General features: G+C 39.2%; 1 protein-coding gene across 2 annotated transcripts; it reads right to left on the reverse strand.

Moving 5' to 3' along the window:
- Nucleotides 1–168: 168 nt before the first annotated feature.
- On the reverse strand, nt 169–16,993 carry mkrn1 (makorin, ring finger protein, 1). 2 transcript variants are annotated; one of them, XM_017695840.2, is made up of 8 exons: nt 16,857–16,993; nt 15,880–16,008; nt 12,014–12,231; nt 6,798–7,015; nt 6,028–6,242; nt 5,755–5,865; nt 4,054–4,222; nt 169–1,559 (listed from the first exon to the last, which is right to left on the reverse strand). In XM_017695840.2, exons 1-8 carry the CDS (start codon nt 16,928–16,930, stop codon nt 1,347–1,349), a joined length of 1,347 nt encoding a protein of 448 aa, XP_017551329.1. In that variant the 5' UTR covers nt 16,931–16,993; the 3' UTR covers nt 169–1,346. The 2 variants fall into 2 exon arrangements, with proteins under 2 accessions (XP_017551329.1, XP_017551328.1); XM_017695839.2 differs by having other exon boundaries at nt 6,798–7,018.
- Nucleotides 16,994–18,473: the final 1,480 nt, after the last annotated feature.

The following is an 18,473-nucleotide window of genomic DNA, read 5'->3' on the forward strand; positions in this document are numbered from 1 at the left end:
CCAAAGCACCACCCCAAACAGTTCCTCCCACGTTCAAGACACATCATCAGAAGCAGGATGGTAACTGAGGAGAGCTACGAGAACATGAATAAAAGCCAGAGGCCCAAAAATCACCAAAATAACCATCCTGTCCACGGCCAGCATAAGAAAATTCTCAAATTCCAATACTTTGTTATGAAAATGTTTTTTATTTTGTGAGGACAAATGTACAAGATAAACTGATACTTTGATAATAAACTTTTAATTTTCAAGTTATGTTGGATGGTTCTGGACCATAGAAAACAAGCACATTTCAGTATAAACATATGCAATTCAACCAAGTTCGACAAGAACCGAATAACAACTGGGTTTTTGTGGATTGGCTACTGACAGCCGAGCTTAATATGCAATACTGAAGCAAAACAAAAATCTACAATTAATAGACAGTTAAAGTGATGAAACACTCAGCTTCATATTTGTATGCATTTAAGTCTGCTTTCGGGAGTCCAATTTCACAAAGGTATCGCTACACGCAGTTCTTAGGAGAGACTTGCCATTTGATACCACAGGTGCTGCTGAACCTGTACAGTTCAGGTAGGTTAAAAACTGACCTTAAGGCCAATTAGAAAGAAAAGAGAGAGAGATAGAGAAATAAGATTTTTAAATGTTCAGTGACATGAATTGTCTTTATGAACGTTAAGAGTGCATGTGTGCATTTGACATCAAGGAAGCTCACCTCTGCCACCCACCCTATCAAAGTCAGTGCATGAGAAAAGAGGAATATTCCAGAAAGCATCACAGCCACCACCAGTTGCAGTGAAGTCTTACAAAGCTGCTGTATGCTCTGAATCCCGTTTAAGTAGGACCATACCTGGGTAGATGATAAGTCAAACCTATAATTCAGAATAAAACCATTAAGATTTATTAGCGATAATCCAATTTTCTTAAATGTATAACTTAGTGTCTTTTTGTAACTTTTACATTTTTTGTAAATTGTTTTTTTTTGTATTTTATGTTTTTCTTTAGAACATAAAGTGGACACAGACAGACTCACAGAATGGAGGAGGTTTTCTAGAAAAGGTTTTAGCACAAGCACACAGACCTGTTTCTCGTTTCTTTTTTTTTTTTTCTTTTTTCTCTTGTCTGGTCTTTTATAGATTTCATTTCACTTTGAACTGAATTCATCATTTTAATGGCCTGCTGAAAGGCACTGCCACAACACATGGGGAAAAAGACGCTACTGCCCATCACTCACACGAGACAGTCCAGTCTAGTTTCTAGTAGGGAGGGGGGGGTCAAAAGTAATTAATGGGTGTGGGGAGGATTAGTGAGGGAGAGAGGGGAAAGGAGGCATTAATGGAGGAGTGCTATAGGGAGAGCTCATAGTAATCGTCCAGCTCTTCGTGAAACAAGTCCCACTCGTCTTCAGAGTCGGTGACATCGTCATCAGTTCCCGCAGCCAGTAGCATGAGGAGCATCTCGCTGAGCTCGAACGTCACCATCTCCTCGTCGTCGTTATCCAAGGAGTCGCTGCTCTCCCGCTCATCAAAGAGGTCCCAGAGTGGCGTACGCCTTGAGTTCTGCAAAGCACGAATGTGTCAGTACAGGTGTTCACAAAATTAACAGCCTAAGAGACGTAGCTTGACAACAGCATGCAGATCGAAAGCAGCGCGTCATGGACTGGCCATATTTCATGAAACGATTTTAAAATGAAGTTAGTCTGCATAGTAGGCCTGGGTGAAAACTAAAGAATTAGCATGATATCTTCTAGTTTTAAAACGTCGTCAATTATTGAGTAAACTTAGCTGCTTTACACCAACTTTGTCTTTTTAGCTCATATTTCTACTGCCGTCAGTCACTATGAGGAAAGCTTAGGTTCCAAATCACATCAGCATTGATTCCATTCACATAAAAACAATTAAGGGGAATCTGTGTGGTAAAGCCACCATTACAGTGCATACCAGTGAGAAATAACAATTTCTTAAATCTATGAACTCCAAATTTCTCAAATTATTTTCCAAGCTGTTCAGCAAATTAGTTGGCAAATTAGTCCTCTCCAATTCTCCCAAAACTGCAATTATCGCTTTTTACGCATCACAATCGGGTTACTTGTCCTATATATCAGATCACATCGCCCAGGCCTAGTAGTTAGTCCCATGACAAAAAGCTTAAAAGCTGTGAAGAACCAACTTTGTTGATTGTTGTTAAATCTATGCATATGACCTTTTAACGGTTCATATATGTTCATTACATGTTCATTAACTCGGGCAAATATGTGGCACACAAATGGACTACAATGCATTACTGTTAATTCTGTAACATTAGGCTGCAATATTATGCACACATATATACTGTACATATATATAATTTTTGGACGAATATAAACCATTGGACGAATGTAATCAGCTGTGGTAGATATGTACATGAACAATGTTGACTTATGGCATCAGCTCACAGTTCCTACATCGGTGCACCCATAAAAAAAAAAAAACATTTTAAAGCTAAACACTGGATCAGTACGGGCCAATATTTAGGGTTTCCATTTTTGTATCAGTATTAGAACATAAAAAGTGGTGATGTCATCTTTAACTTGGACCAATGTAGTTTATTTTATTATGTAGTGCTGCAATTAAACTAAAATCTATTAATTGATTAATCTATAAAAGAAAAAAGAAAAAAATGCAGCTAGCAGGCTGTCCATAACCAAATATTGCATGTCATACATGTTTTCTGACTCATTAAAATTCCTTTTGCAAAATACTCTGACACCTATATTGTAAATATTTGCAAAACAAAAAAGCAACAGATCCATCCTTTGCTTAGTCCTCAAAAATGCTAACTAACAAGTCTTACTTGCCAGCCCATATACTATGATGGAGGTAGGCTGACTCTACAAGAAGTCTGCACTGCTATCCAAATTATTTCTACTCTAATGATGTCGGAAGAAAACCTTGTAGCTCCATTTTCGGCATTTTTCCAGTTTGACATAATTTGAAAGTAGCTGTTACTCTTCACACTGTTTGTAAATTTTATGATGAATGGCCTAAAAGAAATTACCCAAAATGACATGGGGAAAAATGCTGGTTCCACTGACTTACATTGAAAGTAAAGTATGTTTTTTCCTTCTCCTGTAAAGTTACTATTTTGGAGATACAAGGTTTTCTTCCAACAGCAGCGATATATACACATACATATATACATTATTATCATCATCATGTAATCAACTCTGATATTACACACAGAAACAGTCCAGTCATCAGCGCTGTCAGAGACTCAGTATCTTCAAGTATGCTCAACACACTGGAAACAACAATAATCTTATCCACATGAAAACATGCAGAGTTTTAAAAAACTAAACCTTTGGTACTTTTCAAAAACAGTTTCTCCATTGCCAGCTATTTTTTTATTATTTATCAAGGTTATTTGTAACATCAAATCAGGTTAATTTAAGGATAGGCTTGAAAATCATGTTCAATCAGGCAAAACAGAGGGCGCATATTGAGTTCATGTCAACATATCGTTTGCATTAAGGTTTTCGTTAAAGAGTTTAAAGTAAAAATCTATGCTTGAATTTGTTGTTTGTGGAATAAAATCATTTGTTTGTTTTGACCATGGCAGTGAATGCTTATTGGAGGTCATGGAAGGTTTCAATGAAATGTGGAGGCATGATAAAATCACCTGTTTAATCATTTTTAATAAGCCTAAAATAAATTTTAAATATTTTTCTGGAAGTGCTGTTAGTGGCCTATTGGGTAGGGTGAACACACACTCACCTATTCAAATACTTATCAATTTCTTGTTACCATGAGGTTAATGATAAATGGTAAACCACTCATGCCGAATAGAGACATTTCACAAATACTGTTACTTGTTTTTTGAGATCTTTTGGACAGTAGTTGTCTATGCAGGTAGTTTGTTTCCTCTAAGATGTTTCCTTAATTTTGTACTTTGCTATAAATATTTATCATTCACAGAAGAGAAAACAAGGGCATTTTCTCTCCAGAACAGAAGTAATGACATAAGCAGTTTTGGGAAGGTGGATTAAATGTCAGGTCATGAAAGTCAAGAGCTTACCCTGTTCCTCCCATTGGAGCCAGTTTGCCTTCGCTGAGACTGGGGCTGATTCTGAGGCTGAGGCTGGGCCTCCTCCAAGCGTCCGTCAGGGAAGGCATGCTTGTAGAAGCAGTTGGCTCCGAATGGACAGGTTCCACGGCCCTCATCAAAATATCGGCATGGTTTACTCCTGGGGACAAACAAAGGCAGCGTTACTAAAATATCTAAAATATCTATTTTTGCCATCCATGTTATGCCTTCTAATTTGACAACTACCTCTTTTTCAATTGAACATACTGGCTTATACATCAAATTTGCATTAAATGAAAGAGCATAGATTTGACCACCTTTAGTGATGTACAAACCACTCTGCATCCGATTCATGAAACTGTCCTATGATGTAGAAACGAGCAGAGATTTGAGCGCCAATGATTAATTACCATCAGGGCATGAACTCAAGTGCCAGCTTAGCAGTACCTTATTAACTTATCATTTACATGAAGCATGTCCTTATTCATACAGATGCTTTAATAGGCAGCCAGTAAAACAACAACATTCATGGCTCATGAGCCAATGGCTGTGCTCCTAGGTGGAGTTTGAAGTCAAGTAGTGAGTGTAATGCTTATGAGGCTGACCAAACTCTATAGTATTAAAATTACAAAGACTGAATCGACATGCACTCAATAATCCAATAAGATAATGGGAAAACTCTGGTTCTATGAGCCAAGCAGTAATCAGATTTCTGCTTTGCAACCGTCCACTGAATTCGCAGAAGATGATGTGACGTAAACCTATAGTAAAACTCAAACGACATGCTTTTTTATTCAATTGCGCTACTTCACCTAAAAATATGAACATGCATCATCTCTAAGATGAATAATATTTCAATACTTCATTTCGTCAAGCATCTAGTTGGTTTATGTGTTGCTGTAAGATGGCAGCAAAACACTTTGAGTAACACTAAGAAATCCAAAAGAAATCAGAGTAAGAGTTTACATGCACTTAGAAATCTGATAAGACAAATCCAGCTCTCTTTATTGGATTTCTAAACCTTACTCTGATCTATGAATCTAACTATATTCAAATGGTCATGTAAATAGTAATCAGTCAACTGCAGAAATCTGATCATGATCAGATTATTGAGTGCACCTAATCTTAGTTTTTTTAAGACTGTAGAATGATGTAATTCTTGTAAGTCTCTCTGGATAAGAGCATCTGCTAAATGCTGTGAATGCAAATGTGATGTGATTATTTTCCTAAAATAATATACTTGAACGCTGTATTATCGCAGTGTATGAGATGTTTCTACACTAGCTGTGTTTATATTATATGCATATTTTTATTTTTGGGGTGGAGTCAGTAGCGCAAAACAAAAGTGTAATACATACATATATATAAATGGAACATGGAGTAGTTGCAGCATTATATTTAAACCAATGTGCCTGTAAAATAAGTAAATCCATTTTTGTACTAGACTACTATGTGCACAAATTACTGGTATTATTATTTTGCATTTGTATTATTGTTGGTATTACAGATAATAGTTTTGGTTAGCTGCAAATTAAGCATTTTTTTAAAACTGACTGTATGCAACTTTGATGAATAAGTGCCATTGTGATTAATTAGTGACAAGCTTAAAAGTTTCGCTCTTCAGTAATATGCTGAAAGTAATGCGACTGTGTGGTTGCTGTGAGCTACTCTCAACCAACAGTCTGTCTGTACCCCATGCCATCCTTGTACTTCTGGATAAGATTCTGTTTTTCCTCTTTGTCTTCCACCCAGTATTCACTTGGGATTACGAAGTTGGACGTGATACGACACTCTGGGCAGGACCTGGCAAAGGACACCAAACTCATATTAGACCTCTGTTAGATGCAACACATAAGAACCTTATTATGTAGTGGCTGTACAAATACAGAGTAATGGCTTATTAATTATACAGCAATGAGATACATCAGCACAACATTTACTCTATGTCTCTTCCAAAGCACTTACTTTATGATCTTGCTCTCAAACTGCTTGGCACTCCTCCACTTGCGGATGCACTTGAGGCAGTAGCAGTGACTGCAGTTGGACAGGATGCCGAATCGGCGCTCGCTGGGGTTGGCCTTCTCGAAAACCACTTCCATGCACACGCCACACATCATGTCCTTACTGCGCTGAATGGCAAACGAAATCTCCATGTCTTTCTCATGGGCCTCGATACACGCCTACAAAAACAGCACAGAGCACTACTTAAACTGAAAACAAACTTCTCAAAACACTGAACTTCACCAAATACCACATTTCTTACACAACAAGTTCCAATGCTAGTTAATTATATTAATCTTAATTAATTTATAAATATTAATTACTAGTAGTATTATTACTTGGTCTATTATGCCTGTTTTGCTATTAGCTGCTAGCTGATCATGGTGAAATGACATTCAAGTACTTGAATCCTAATTAAACCAATGAATACTATTTAATTACTGATAGACAATGATAGTAAATGTCCATCCCTACTGAAGACCTATGTTTTTCATACCAATCTGAAAAGTCCAGGCACATTGTAATGAACCAGTATAGGCTACATTAAGCCATTTTATGATGGCATTCTCAACTTTTCTGTGCACTGTGCTGCCTAATAATCAATAATAAAGGGGCAAAAATACTTCAGTACTGATTTGTATACGTTCTCACGTCAATCCCTGGTAGCTTACAATACATGTTAAAAGAATAAAACTTGTCCTGCATACACTAAATAGTGTGAAGCCCCAACTCACTCTGATGTGCTGAGAGCGTTGAGCAGTGTCGGACGGATGGAGCACCTGCAGGCCACACATGTCACACGCATCGCCGTGCAGATAGGCACAGTTGAGGCCATAGCGGCACTCACCCACTGCGGCATACGGGCACAGCTGCTTCTTCAGCTCCTTGTCAGCTTGTTCTTTCTCATACTCATCCTCAATGAGTGGTCCTGGACCTTCCACAAACACAGTGTCTGCTGAGAGCACCACAGGAAGAGATGAGGGGAAAGAGGGTATATAGACTGTTACCTTTCGTCTGTTGCAATTACACAATTAAAAATTCATCATTTTGACAATTACAAAGCTGCACGCTTTCAGCAGTCCTGGGTCGGAAAGTAAAAATCATTGTCTCCATAAGCATTTTGTAAAATCATTATATAAGGAAACTTAAGCACCCAAGTGACCCAAACAATGAGACAAAACATAAGATTGTTAAATGATTCTGAAGAAAAAAAGTTTTGAAAAACTGATTAAAAGGCAAAAAAGCCTAAATTTACAACATACTTATTCCTACAAAGCACTGCTAAATGACATCAACCAATCACTTTCCATCTATTCCAAACAGTTTTCAGCCAATTTTTGTAAGTCACTTTTTTGTGCATATACAGTACTGTGCAAAAAATGAGATTTAAAAAGCTATTTAATTTAGCAATGATTTAATAACAAAGTAAAATATTATTCTCTCAGAAAAATTATAATATTAGAATAACAAAAACATAATTGAGACAGATAGTAGATTTCATATATACCAATGTGTTCATTTAACCCTTTCCAAAATTGCAGGCCCGGTAAGAATTGTAGTTGACATCCAATACCTAGTTTGGCCAATCAGCACTGAATCTGAATCAGGTGTGCTACTGACATAATTTAAAAAAATTAAAATCTATGCAACTGTTGAGCTTCCAGGTGAAATCAGGCACCAAAATCTCTCCCAAAATATCAACTACTTTTTTGAAAACAAGATATTTACTTTTTACTGAATGTCTGGTTCTTTGCATTTAGCTCAGTGATATACAGTTGCATGAAAAGGCTTGGACACTAACAGTCCAATGATAAACACATCCTATACAGAGAACAATAATAAATATGGTGGTGTTCTGCAAATTTTAGTGCACAATTGCTATTCATTTGCTGAGTTAAACATATTGGGAAAAAATAAACCATATCATAGAAAATGTGCCATAATGTTTGTTAAATGCCAGGTCATTAAATGAGTGAGTTCCTGTGATGTTTACTTTTTTTTTTTTTTAACTGACCTTTTCTAGAGGCCAGAAAACAAAGCTTAAATCAGACTTGTGGTTCCAACAGAAGCACATCCCATCATCTCACAGTAATCTACCATAGCCTTTAAAAGTATTATTGCTGTTCCTTATGGCGATTGTGAAAGAAACCAGACTGTTTAGCTCTATTGATCGGACACACGTGTTACACCACATTTACATTAACATTCAAAACAGGTCACACTGCATGTCATCATACCTAGAATACGAAGAGTTTCATCAAAGGTTGTATAACACACTGCTGCACAGCTGGATGTGCAAAATAATACCTAACTGTGAACAATCACACCCACAGCAGTGCTTCCAAATAGATTAATCTTATGAGCCATGATTAGTTCATAGCTGCAGACACACACAGAATTTTTTTTTAAATCATACGTGCTTTTAAAACAGACTGCTATTTAAAAAAAAAAAAAAAAAACAAAAAAAAAAAAAAAAACACAGCAACATCTCTCCTTCAATTAGACAGAAAATAGAACCTCTATTTGCAGGGAACAATATTAAACATGAAAATTTTGAGAAGCTCCCAAGTCTCTATAAGTTTGTATAACTCAAACTCATAAGCTTGTAGAACATTCATGCAGAGTAGTTTTAAACTTCATACTAAACCAAAAACTTAAAAAGCGCTCTCCTCCACTAATAATGTGATTTTGCACTGCTACTACAGCATTTAAATTTTAATATGTAAGGAAATACTAAATATAAATACTAATATCACTGTTGTCAGAAGAAAACTTTGCATCTCCATTTTCACCGTTTTTCAGTTTTTGACATAATTTGAAAGTGCCTGTTGCCCTTTATGTTGTACGTAAATTTCATGATAAACGGACGAAAAGAAAATCGCTCAAAATCACTTGGAAAATATTCTAAAGGTAGATTTTTTTCCTTCTAATGTAAAGTAACCATTTTGGAGGTACGAGGTTTTCTTCCAACAACAGCGATATATATAAATATACCATACACCTTTCATAGTTAGTCTGAAGAAACAAATCAAGCCCTTAGCGATCTGAATCCTGCTCTGAATGTGTCTGCATGCTCGCTCAGAAACTATGCAACAAAGTCATTGAGCCTCTCAATGTATTGCTGGCAAGACATGAGGTATGATAAATCACCATGTTCCAAACTATTGACAGTCTTTAGTGGCTCTTTAAGCATTCGTTTTCCTAGGAATTGCTAAGCCAATGAGCCAACCTGCACTTCCTAACAGTGCAAGAGCATCTGGCTGCTACCCAACACCGATGCAAGGAGAAGAGCATTGAGCTTTCAGTTCTTCACTGATGAGGTCACTGTATGAGCGGGGAAAACTTTAGTCTTCGCCAACAAGAACAAGAGAACACTCTGGTGGACTCCAGCCAAGGGCACCACACTGTGAGAGTTCAAAACCATTTCAATACGAGGCCAGTGAATCACAATGCATTTACAATTTAACAATTAGGTTACACGGCCTAACGATTTGCGCTTCGGGAGAAGTGTGTCAGTATATACACCACATAGTACAAGTGGTGTGAACTTAAGAATAGCGATTTCCAAACATAACTTCTAAAGGTTTCCTTTTGTGAGCTCTAACATAGAACACGCAGTTGAATTCGGATTATGATATTACTGTAACTGTGACTACGTTACGTCACAGACATTTGAGTGTATAATGAGTACAATCAGTACTTGTATAACATCAAGGAACTGCTTGGATCATAAAAAAGGATAAATTAAAGAAAGGCTATAAACATCAACAATGAGTGCAAATTAACTGCACAGAAACAAGCACTTGATTTAATGTCATCTCATTTTACCATTTCTCATGGCTTGCACCGTGTTCAATCTCAGGAAACAAATCATGATACAATATTGTGCAAATTCAGAGACCACCCTTTCATTTATTTAATTTACAGTCAGAACAGCCATTTGAAGCACACATTTCATTTTCCAACAAGAATGAAAAATAATAAACAACAACAAAAAAAACAATTGGCTGCAGTTTCAGAACAGAAAGTGGCAACTAATTTACTCTGTATCCTTGCAGAAAAAGAGTGCTTTAGAAACTAAAATGTTCAGACAAATTTCTTCTGAACATACAGCATCTCCTTCTATGTTGCAGTGAACAATGTGCTGAGGCTAGTAAGAAAGCTAGGCCAGAGAGCAACATACAGCAATGTGATTTATTGGAGTTACGGGTCTATACACACTGGGGAGCCAGGTTGTGGAAAAGTGACACAGATATAATCCAACGTGGTAGCTTTTCTAAACACTGCAAACCCACATCTTGAATGAATTCCTCATTTAGATGTTATAAACATTTACTATCCTTTGCGCAGTTAAACATTTAAAAGGTTAGGCATTACAGAACCAAAGCCTAACAGTCTTTGGCTGACTTAGAGCATTAATCCTGATGCAACCAGCAGTTAAGTTACACATTACCACTGAATTTGGTAACCATTATAATGGTCACAGGCATGTCCATCACAATAGATTTACTATTAAGAACTTTAGGGAGCGTCATAAAGCACTGTATTTCAGTATCTGCCTATGGGCTGTTGTACATCTAGTAGAGCTGCAACTTCCCAACTTACCCTAGATACAGTCGATTAGCCGAGATCTTTGGTGTCCACATGCTTCTCCTACAAGTTAAAACTAGAGCTACGAGGATAATATTACTATCAAAACACTAAAAGGCAACTGCCAGCCATATCTTTTCAATACATACATCCTCCAAACGTCCCAACCCACACAAACCACATCCAGGTCTCCACTAAGGTCCTGCAGACTTGTCAATGTAGTTTATGACACAGCATGATTTACTGTGAGCTATAAAACTTAACAAAACTTCACTGTGTAGCTGAACACAGCAGGCAGCCACTTTAGAAAGTGTTGTCACTCTAGATGACATTTGCTATATCTGTTGCTAATATCGGTTTAATTTCATCAACATACATCTTCAAGTCAAAATTCAACATTAACAGTTTTAAAAATTAAAAGACAAATCGCAAACAATCTGTAGCGTTTATACACCTGCCTACACGCACACCCTGCTGTCTAAACTGGCCGACAGCTGCATTCAGCTACACCATAACATTTGTACATTTTTGTAGTTCACAGTAAATCATACTGTGTCTTAAACCACAGTAACCAAGTCTGCAAATCCTTAACGAAGACATGATGTTGTTTAAGTGGGTTGAGATATATTCACAAAACCTAAGTACAGAAAAGATTTGAGTGACTTTCAGCTTCTAATGTTTGTTATCACCGATAAACGCAGGACTCCAAACACATCTTAGATCATTTACTGAAACTGTACAGTGTTTGCTGAATCATTCCTTTAACTGAGTAAACAAGCCAATTTCTGCAGTCATTATCAAGAAGCACCCGAGAAAGCATGTTTAATAAACAATACCACTGATGCATATTCATGGCCCTAGTCTACATAAGCAAAAACATTTTTATTGCCTATTATGGATAATTAAGGAAGACAATCATAAGCAGGATAAGGGACCTTAATGTACATGTAAAAGCTGCACTTTCAATATGAAACACTACAAAAGGAGACAGTAAAGAACTTCTCACTGTTCTCCAATTATCTGAGTCAATACAGGAAAGGTACAGGGGTTACTTGTATTTGAAATATGACACTACAGTTCCACTGCAGTGTTATTTTTTCAGGTGGTTATTTGACAAAAAGCAGTCAACCAGAAAACTTAAGCCAAAAGTCTAGTCTGTCTCACAGGAGGAGAGCTAAGAAACATCCTACTGGACCATCCTCACTGTGTCTCAAGTTATCCAGCTTTACTGAGAAACCTTCCCTTGTAAAATACCTTCCTGATGGTGTAATCACCTACGCATCAAGGTTAGCCAAAAAAGCACGTTTAACTCAACCAAGTACCCAGTTAGTGATTACAGAGTCTGCAATGCCACACTCACCCCTCCCACAGTAGGGCTGGCCTGGCACGAACTCAGCGGCATTGACCCAGTCCACCGCCCCGGAGCTGTGGGGCCTTTCCTGGGCATCGGGCATGCCACCTGGTCCACTGGGCACAGAATCAGGGGCACCAGCAAGGGCAAGGAGGGCAGCAGGAAGCGGCACCGAAGGCATGGGGCCAGGGAGTTCCTCTTGTTTGGCCGGTTTGGTGTGTTCATACCTACAGCAAACGTTAAGCAAAGATTATAGTCGAATAGTAGATTTATATTACTGTCCCTGCCATGAAATACTTAGCCTTAGGACACATAACAAAAACCACTGTTGTCCATGGGTTTACATTCAGACACTGTATAGTCATCTTCATATTTTATAGATGAGCTGTTTTCATTGGAAGGCAGTAGATAGAAGAAATAAAATGTCAAAATATAAATTTATGAGGACAAAAAAGAAAGAGCACTAATAGCATGAAACATTTTAAACATCTCTGCATTATTCAATCATGAAAGTTATTTTATCTTGTTTTGATGTGAAACACTACTTTCTAGAGAAACTACCCACTCCGTTTTCCTCAGAATGGATAATAGGAACCAGGGGTTGCACTGTACACAATGAAAAAGACATTTTATTGGCCATCCTAAATGAAGAGTGGAACTACACAAGTTTGTAGGTGTATGCTATAATATATATATATATATAAATAAAAAACTTTCGTTTAGTACTATTTCTCCTTACAACACTCTGCATGCACCTCCGCACCAGCAATGGCTTTTCAACCAAAATAACCAAACCTTTCAACCAGTCATAAAACAGTGTGCATCAGGTAATGTTTTCATAACCATTTTGTGTAATAACTTTGCGAGACACCTTTTTAAAGGGCACCGAATGACACATGGTTCATATCATTACCACTGTGAACTATTCTGATTCAGTAAAGCAGGGCCAATACTGGACAATACTAGACAATAACACAAAAAGGGGATACAGCACACATAAGTTGAGAGCTCTCCTGCTATCCCACAATACAAACAAAGCTAAACTGGATCGGACTTGTTTTTGATTTTATGCACGCACAAGAAGCACTGTGAAAATTTAACTTGTATCAATTTAAAATAAATTAATTAATTAACTGACTGTGCATTGTGTGTGCGCCTCTGGGTTGGATATATTTTGTTGAAATGCCATCAAGTTCGCTTACACAGACCTGAGAGAGAAACCGTTTGCACTTGTGGTTGCATTGGAGGGCAAGGCCTTGTCGTGACAATCTTAAAACTACAGTTAATAATAGGAGCTGCCAAGTGTGACCGTTTGCTAAATGATAAAGACTGTGATAAAGATATGACTAGGTAAATAACACGGAATGCCAACACTGCTAACAGTACAGGGGATCAACAGTTCTGCAAGTGGAACCACTCATTTCAAACCAAGTTCTTAGTCCCTTCCACTTCATTCACTGTGACTGTTAGAGAAGAACATTTCTCTTATTCTGAATATCCTCTCTAATTCTGAATCAGCATTGCACACAATAGTACACCTCAGTTCTGATAAAATGTTCACCAGATGCTTATTTCAGCTCATACAGCAGAAACAAGTACACAACTTAGTTGAATGTTTTTTTGTGAAAGGCTCAGCTAAAATGTTTATGGCTGATTTTAGCTCAGTAATGAACTCTGATGTTTTTAACAACATGGATTTAGATGCCTATATATATTTTCCCTATATATGCAGAATTCACATTGATTGTTTTTATTCATTCACTTGTTTGAGCCAGGCTATTTATTACAGCACTCAAGGAAGGAGTCAGGATGTGAATGATTTAAACAAAGGAGGCTCCAACGTTGGCCCCAACTTCAAAAACCGCATTAAATGAGAATCCAGGACAACAGCAAAAACTCTGTACTCTGACTTGCATTTTCGCAAAACTTGCATTGTTGCATACAAATTACATTGCATGCACAACCTATGCTGTGAGCATTTCTATTCCAAAACACAGGACATCATATTACCAACATCCTGAATGTAGCACTGGCAATGGTAGTTTACATCTGATTCTTCATTCAGTAATCAGGGCACAAAAATATGATGACCATCACAATCAAAATACAGCAAATATACAGGATAACAGAAGCGGACACGATGCACTGATGCAAGCTGCACAACGGTGACGGCACTAGTGTAACCAATGTAGATGTGCTTCTTCCTTCCTCCTTTTACAAAACAACCAACATTTCCCTTAAACTTCTAATGAAACTCCATCCCTATATGTGTATGTGATGGTTGTGGTGTTGTTGGAGGAGGGGGAAAGGGTAAAAATACATGACGGACTGGTGGAGGCAGCTACTGCAGAATGGCGGAGTGAACTGGGTGAACCCAGCAACAGCAGTAGTGAAGGGACGGGAGGGGGAGAGTGAGAGAGTGAGAGAGAGAGGAAAAGAACATGTTAACACATAGGGTTATGTAATTTCAATGCAGGCTGCAGTATGCGCTGTCTGGCCCCCAGGGTTTTAAAGGGTGGGGGTAGGGGTACAGAGACCCACAAACAGAGAGAGACAAAAGAGAAAAATAAAGACAGAATTCATCCATAATGAAGTCAGGCATAGTCTACATGGCCGCTGTTTCTACGGCCCCCTTTAATGCAAGCTGGTAGACTCCCTCCCACCAAGACAATAATGAGGACAGACTCCATATGAAGAGGGAGGGGGGGGGTGCTGACTGCAGCTGAGCAGTGGAATGCCTACCTACCCTAACAACAAAGCCCCATCAGACACAAGCAGACGTCGTCAGACGACCCAAAACACAACCTCCACTGAGTGGGGGGATGTGGAGAGAGAGACAGAGAGAGAGTGGGTTGACATTATGCGATGCTGTCATAGAGCGGGCCACAGCACACAAAGGCATTCCCCTGCTGCAAAGCTGCTAGCAGCAGTTACTATGGGGATGCACTTGACCGCAGACGGATACGAGGCAAACACTGCCGCCGCTGTCTGGCTGGCAGGCTAATTCTCAGTTTCTACATCCATCCACTTTTTAGTAATTGCTTTCCAGCAAGAGACACTATCTGTACACTTTGTGTCTCAGCAACATAGCAGATGCAACTCTTCGACATTGGGATTTATCAAAAATAGCGCGGCGCTCTTGTATCTCTGCCGTCAACAACAAAGGCCAGGTTGACCATGCATTCCAAGATAGAGGATCACATTAACTGGACATAAAAAATGGAAACTAAAATGTTTTCCTAGGCAACCTGTAATACAGGGTCATCACTTAAGGCAAAGCCCTCTATCACAGTAGACCAAAGTCAGGGTGTAAACTTGTGCAGGCCAGCAACATCAACCAATCCTTATTGGTAAGTATGGACACATAACCCCGAAAAACATGTTGACAGTAAAAGAAAGCATCTCAGATGTCACAGGCTGTGAAGCAACAGTTCGCAGAAACCTCACAAGCAATTCACTCCTGATCATCAGTATGCAGGACAGTGCTGGCAGAACTCTGATACATGAGTATGTTAGATTTGATTTTTCATCAGTTTGTCCAGGATAACTAATTACAACACAATATAAATGATGCCATCTGAGCAGCTTTCAGCCAGCATCCACAAAATGATACAAAGACCTGAATCCAGGGTGACGTCTTGCAAAAGGATCCCATAGGACTCATTTTAAACAGGACACAACATGAATACTACCAAGTCAACGGATACAATCCAGCATATTGTCATTACCATAGCAACAAACACTAGAAACTCAACTTCCTTTCAGATTAACCTCATTAAAATGTAAATGGTGCTCAATATTTGCCAAATGTACCAAAACAGTTCACAGAAAACATTGTTCCTTTTGTAATCTACATTCAAAATATCACATCTTACCTGCAACGGTCTCCAAACGCACAGCAACCCTTCTGAAAGAACTTGCAGATCATGGCTGGCTTGCTGCTGCTACGGTCATGAGAGTACCGACAGTTGTCTCCCTCTTTGCAAAGACCATGCATGAAATACCTTTTAAAAAAACAAGACGCGTGTGTGACAACCACAAGAAACTGGGATCTGGTTTTAATCTCCTACTGTACATCCATGTTAACATGCAAGACTACAGCCCACAGTCTGCTGAGTCCAGTAGAAGAAAGCTAGCGTACTGTAAATGAATCAGAGATGCTTTGCGGTTTAAGCTGGTATGTTTCGACTTAATGAATCTTCTGGATCTTTAGACCACCAAAAAAAAACCACCTTATTTCTATCTTCACTGCTACAACGTCGATGGACATTCTAGCGAGACACTTAGACACAAGTAGTGCCGTTGTTAAATGTGTTAGTGGGTAAATAAATAAATACTTCTACCAGAAATGAGAAAATGACTGATTCTGGCCAACAAAAGACGCTGCAAAGACTCGACAAACATCATTGGTTGCTACAACTGTTAGCCGGTGGTGGAACAGCTATAGACAATAGGGTTCTGCTAAGCGAGGACTAAGACTAAAAACTTAGTCGTATGCAAATTTCTGTAAACGAACCGACTGACGACGACGACGACTAAAACGGTTTCAGTGTCGTCTGTTATGGTCTACTGGCGCTCGGAGTGAGAAGGAAACCGCACTCAGCCGTGTTCCCTCCACTGCTTCGGCAGTCCACACACTGCAGAAGCCTTGTTTACTTCGCGGCGCTGTGTTGCTCCGGTGAGCCTCGCTGACTATCGGGTTATCACAACAACAAACACATCCACTTCTCTTCCCCTGACAAAAGACGATGTTGTCGGCGTCTCTCTACGGCGAAGACACGACGACTCCACATAAAATACACGGCCATTTTAAAATTAAGACAACACCTGTATTTCGAAGGGTTTAACCGACCTGCAGGTTACGTGTTTCGTCCAGCCTCCCGCCGCTGTTGGAGCCGCTGTAGGTGCCGCCGCTGCCTCCGCCATTGCTGTTTATGTTGAAGCCCAGCAGCCGGATGTTCCGGCGAGCCGCGCTCCGGAGCGGAGGCTTCTCGGAAACACCGAGCAGCTCTCACCGCCAGGGGGCGACAGAGGATCGCTTTCAGTACATGAGAAACGCTTGCTTATTTCTTTCTTCATTTTTTGTTTGATTATTTGTTTGACATAAACATACATAACGCTAAACAATGACACAAAGAGCAATGTAATCTAACGACTAGCAAAACAGAAAAGGTGAGAATTAAATAAATAAATTAGGTAAAATATGAAAATATAAATTTCACAATTGAAAATAATGTGGCAGCTCCCACTCACTCGGTTTACTTAAAGGGCTTTAGGACGACGGTATAACGGTGTATCAACATGTTTATTGTTTGTGTTGTTGTAAATGTTGTTTATCTCTGGGTAAGATGCGTGTGTGTGTTTTATTGCGTTGGACAGTGTATGTAATTGTATGTTAACCCTAAAGATAATGTGTATGGCTAGAAGTGACCTGCCTGCTGTTCTGGTTGCTTTTCAGATGCTTTTTCTCCTTTACTAGTAAAAGAGCAAATCTTTAAGCAGATATATAACCTCCTGTGATTTTTCTTCTGCCAGACGCTACAATGGTGTCAGAAAGTGGGATCTTGCCACTGAGCTAGAAGAGGCCAAGTGGAAGATCAACAAACTCACTGATTGACAGAGAATCGGATGAGAAGCTGGCAGAAAAGAAACCAATGAAAAAGAAGACAGCGAAAAAGACAGTGCAGCAATGGTCTGCAGCGAAAGAGACATCGTGGCAGTGGCTGACTGCCAAATATCGCAAGGTGTTGTGACAGTGGCCTGTGGCAGAGCCCAGCCAGTGCCTGGTGCAGATGTGCCTCCCTGGGGGTCATGGACAGCAAATAAAAGTAGCATCAACCATTACAGTGACATCTTCACAGCTGCAGAAAAGGACTGTACATGGACAGAGTTAGTGCAGCATGGTTACATTTCAGCTCAGCTCTCACTGGGTTCTGGCTTCTGCTGGCAGACAAAAAACTGTAGAGCAGAAAATAAAGGAGATGATGGCAGCAGGGGTCATTGAACCATCGAGTAGCCACCAGTGGTCCTAGCCAAGAAATATGGATTGCAGCTGGCATTTCCGTGTCGACAATCAGCCCAACTCATATCCGGTGCTGTGCATCGACCACATCTTGGATCAGCTAGATGGCTTCATGATATTAAGCTCTTTGGACCTGCAAAACCAGTAATGGCAGATGGTACTCGCTCTGGGTACCCGGGAGAAGACAGCATTCACACTACAGGCTACAGCAATTAACAGTAATGGCATTCAGCCTCCGAAAAGCACATGTGACATTTATGGAGCAAATGCTCAATGTTGTCTCCAAGAACCAGTCTCTCATCCTCTGCCTCTACAACGTACTCATCCATGCATCCTATTTTCATGGTAAGGAGCTCCACAGCTACCAGGGGTTCAAGTTAGAGTCAGCAGTCATGGCAGAGGTATGTAGTCAGCTGGGTGTTCACAAAACTCTGAGTATGCTGTTCA

Source organism: Pygocentrus nattereri, chromosome 1 (genome assembly GCF_015220715.1).
Source record: "Pygocentrus nattereri isolate fPygNat1 chromosome 1, fPygNat1.pri, whole genome shotgun sequence".
NCBI classification, from domain to species: Eukaryota; Metazoa; Chordata; class Actinopteri; order Characiformes; family Serrasalmidae; genus Pygocentrus; species Pygocentrus nattereri.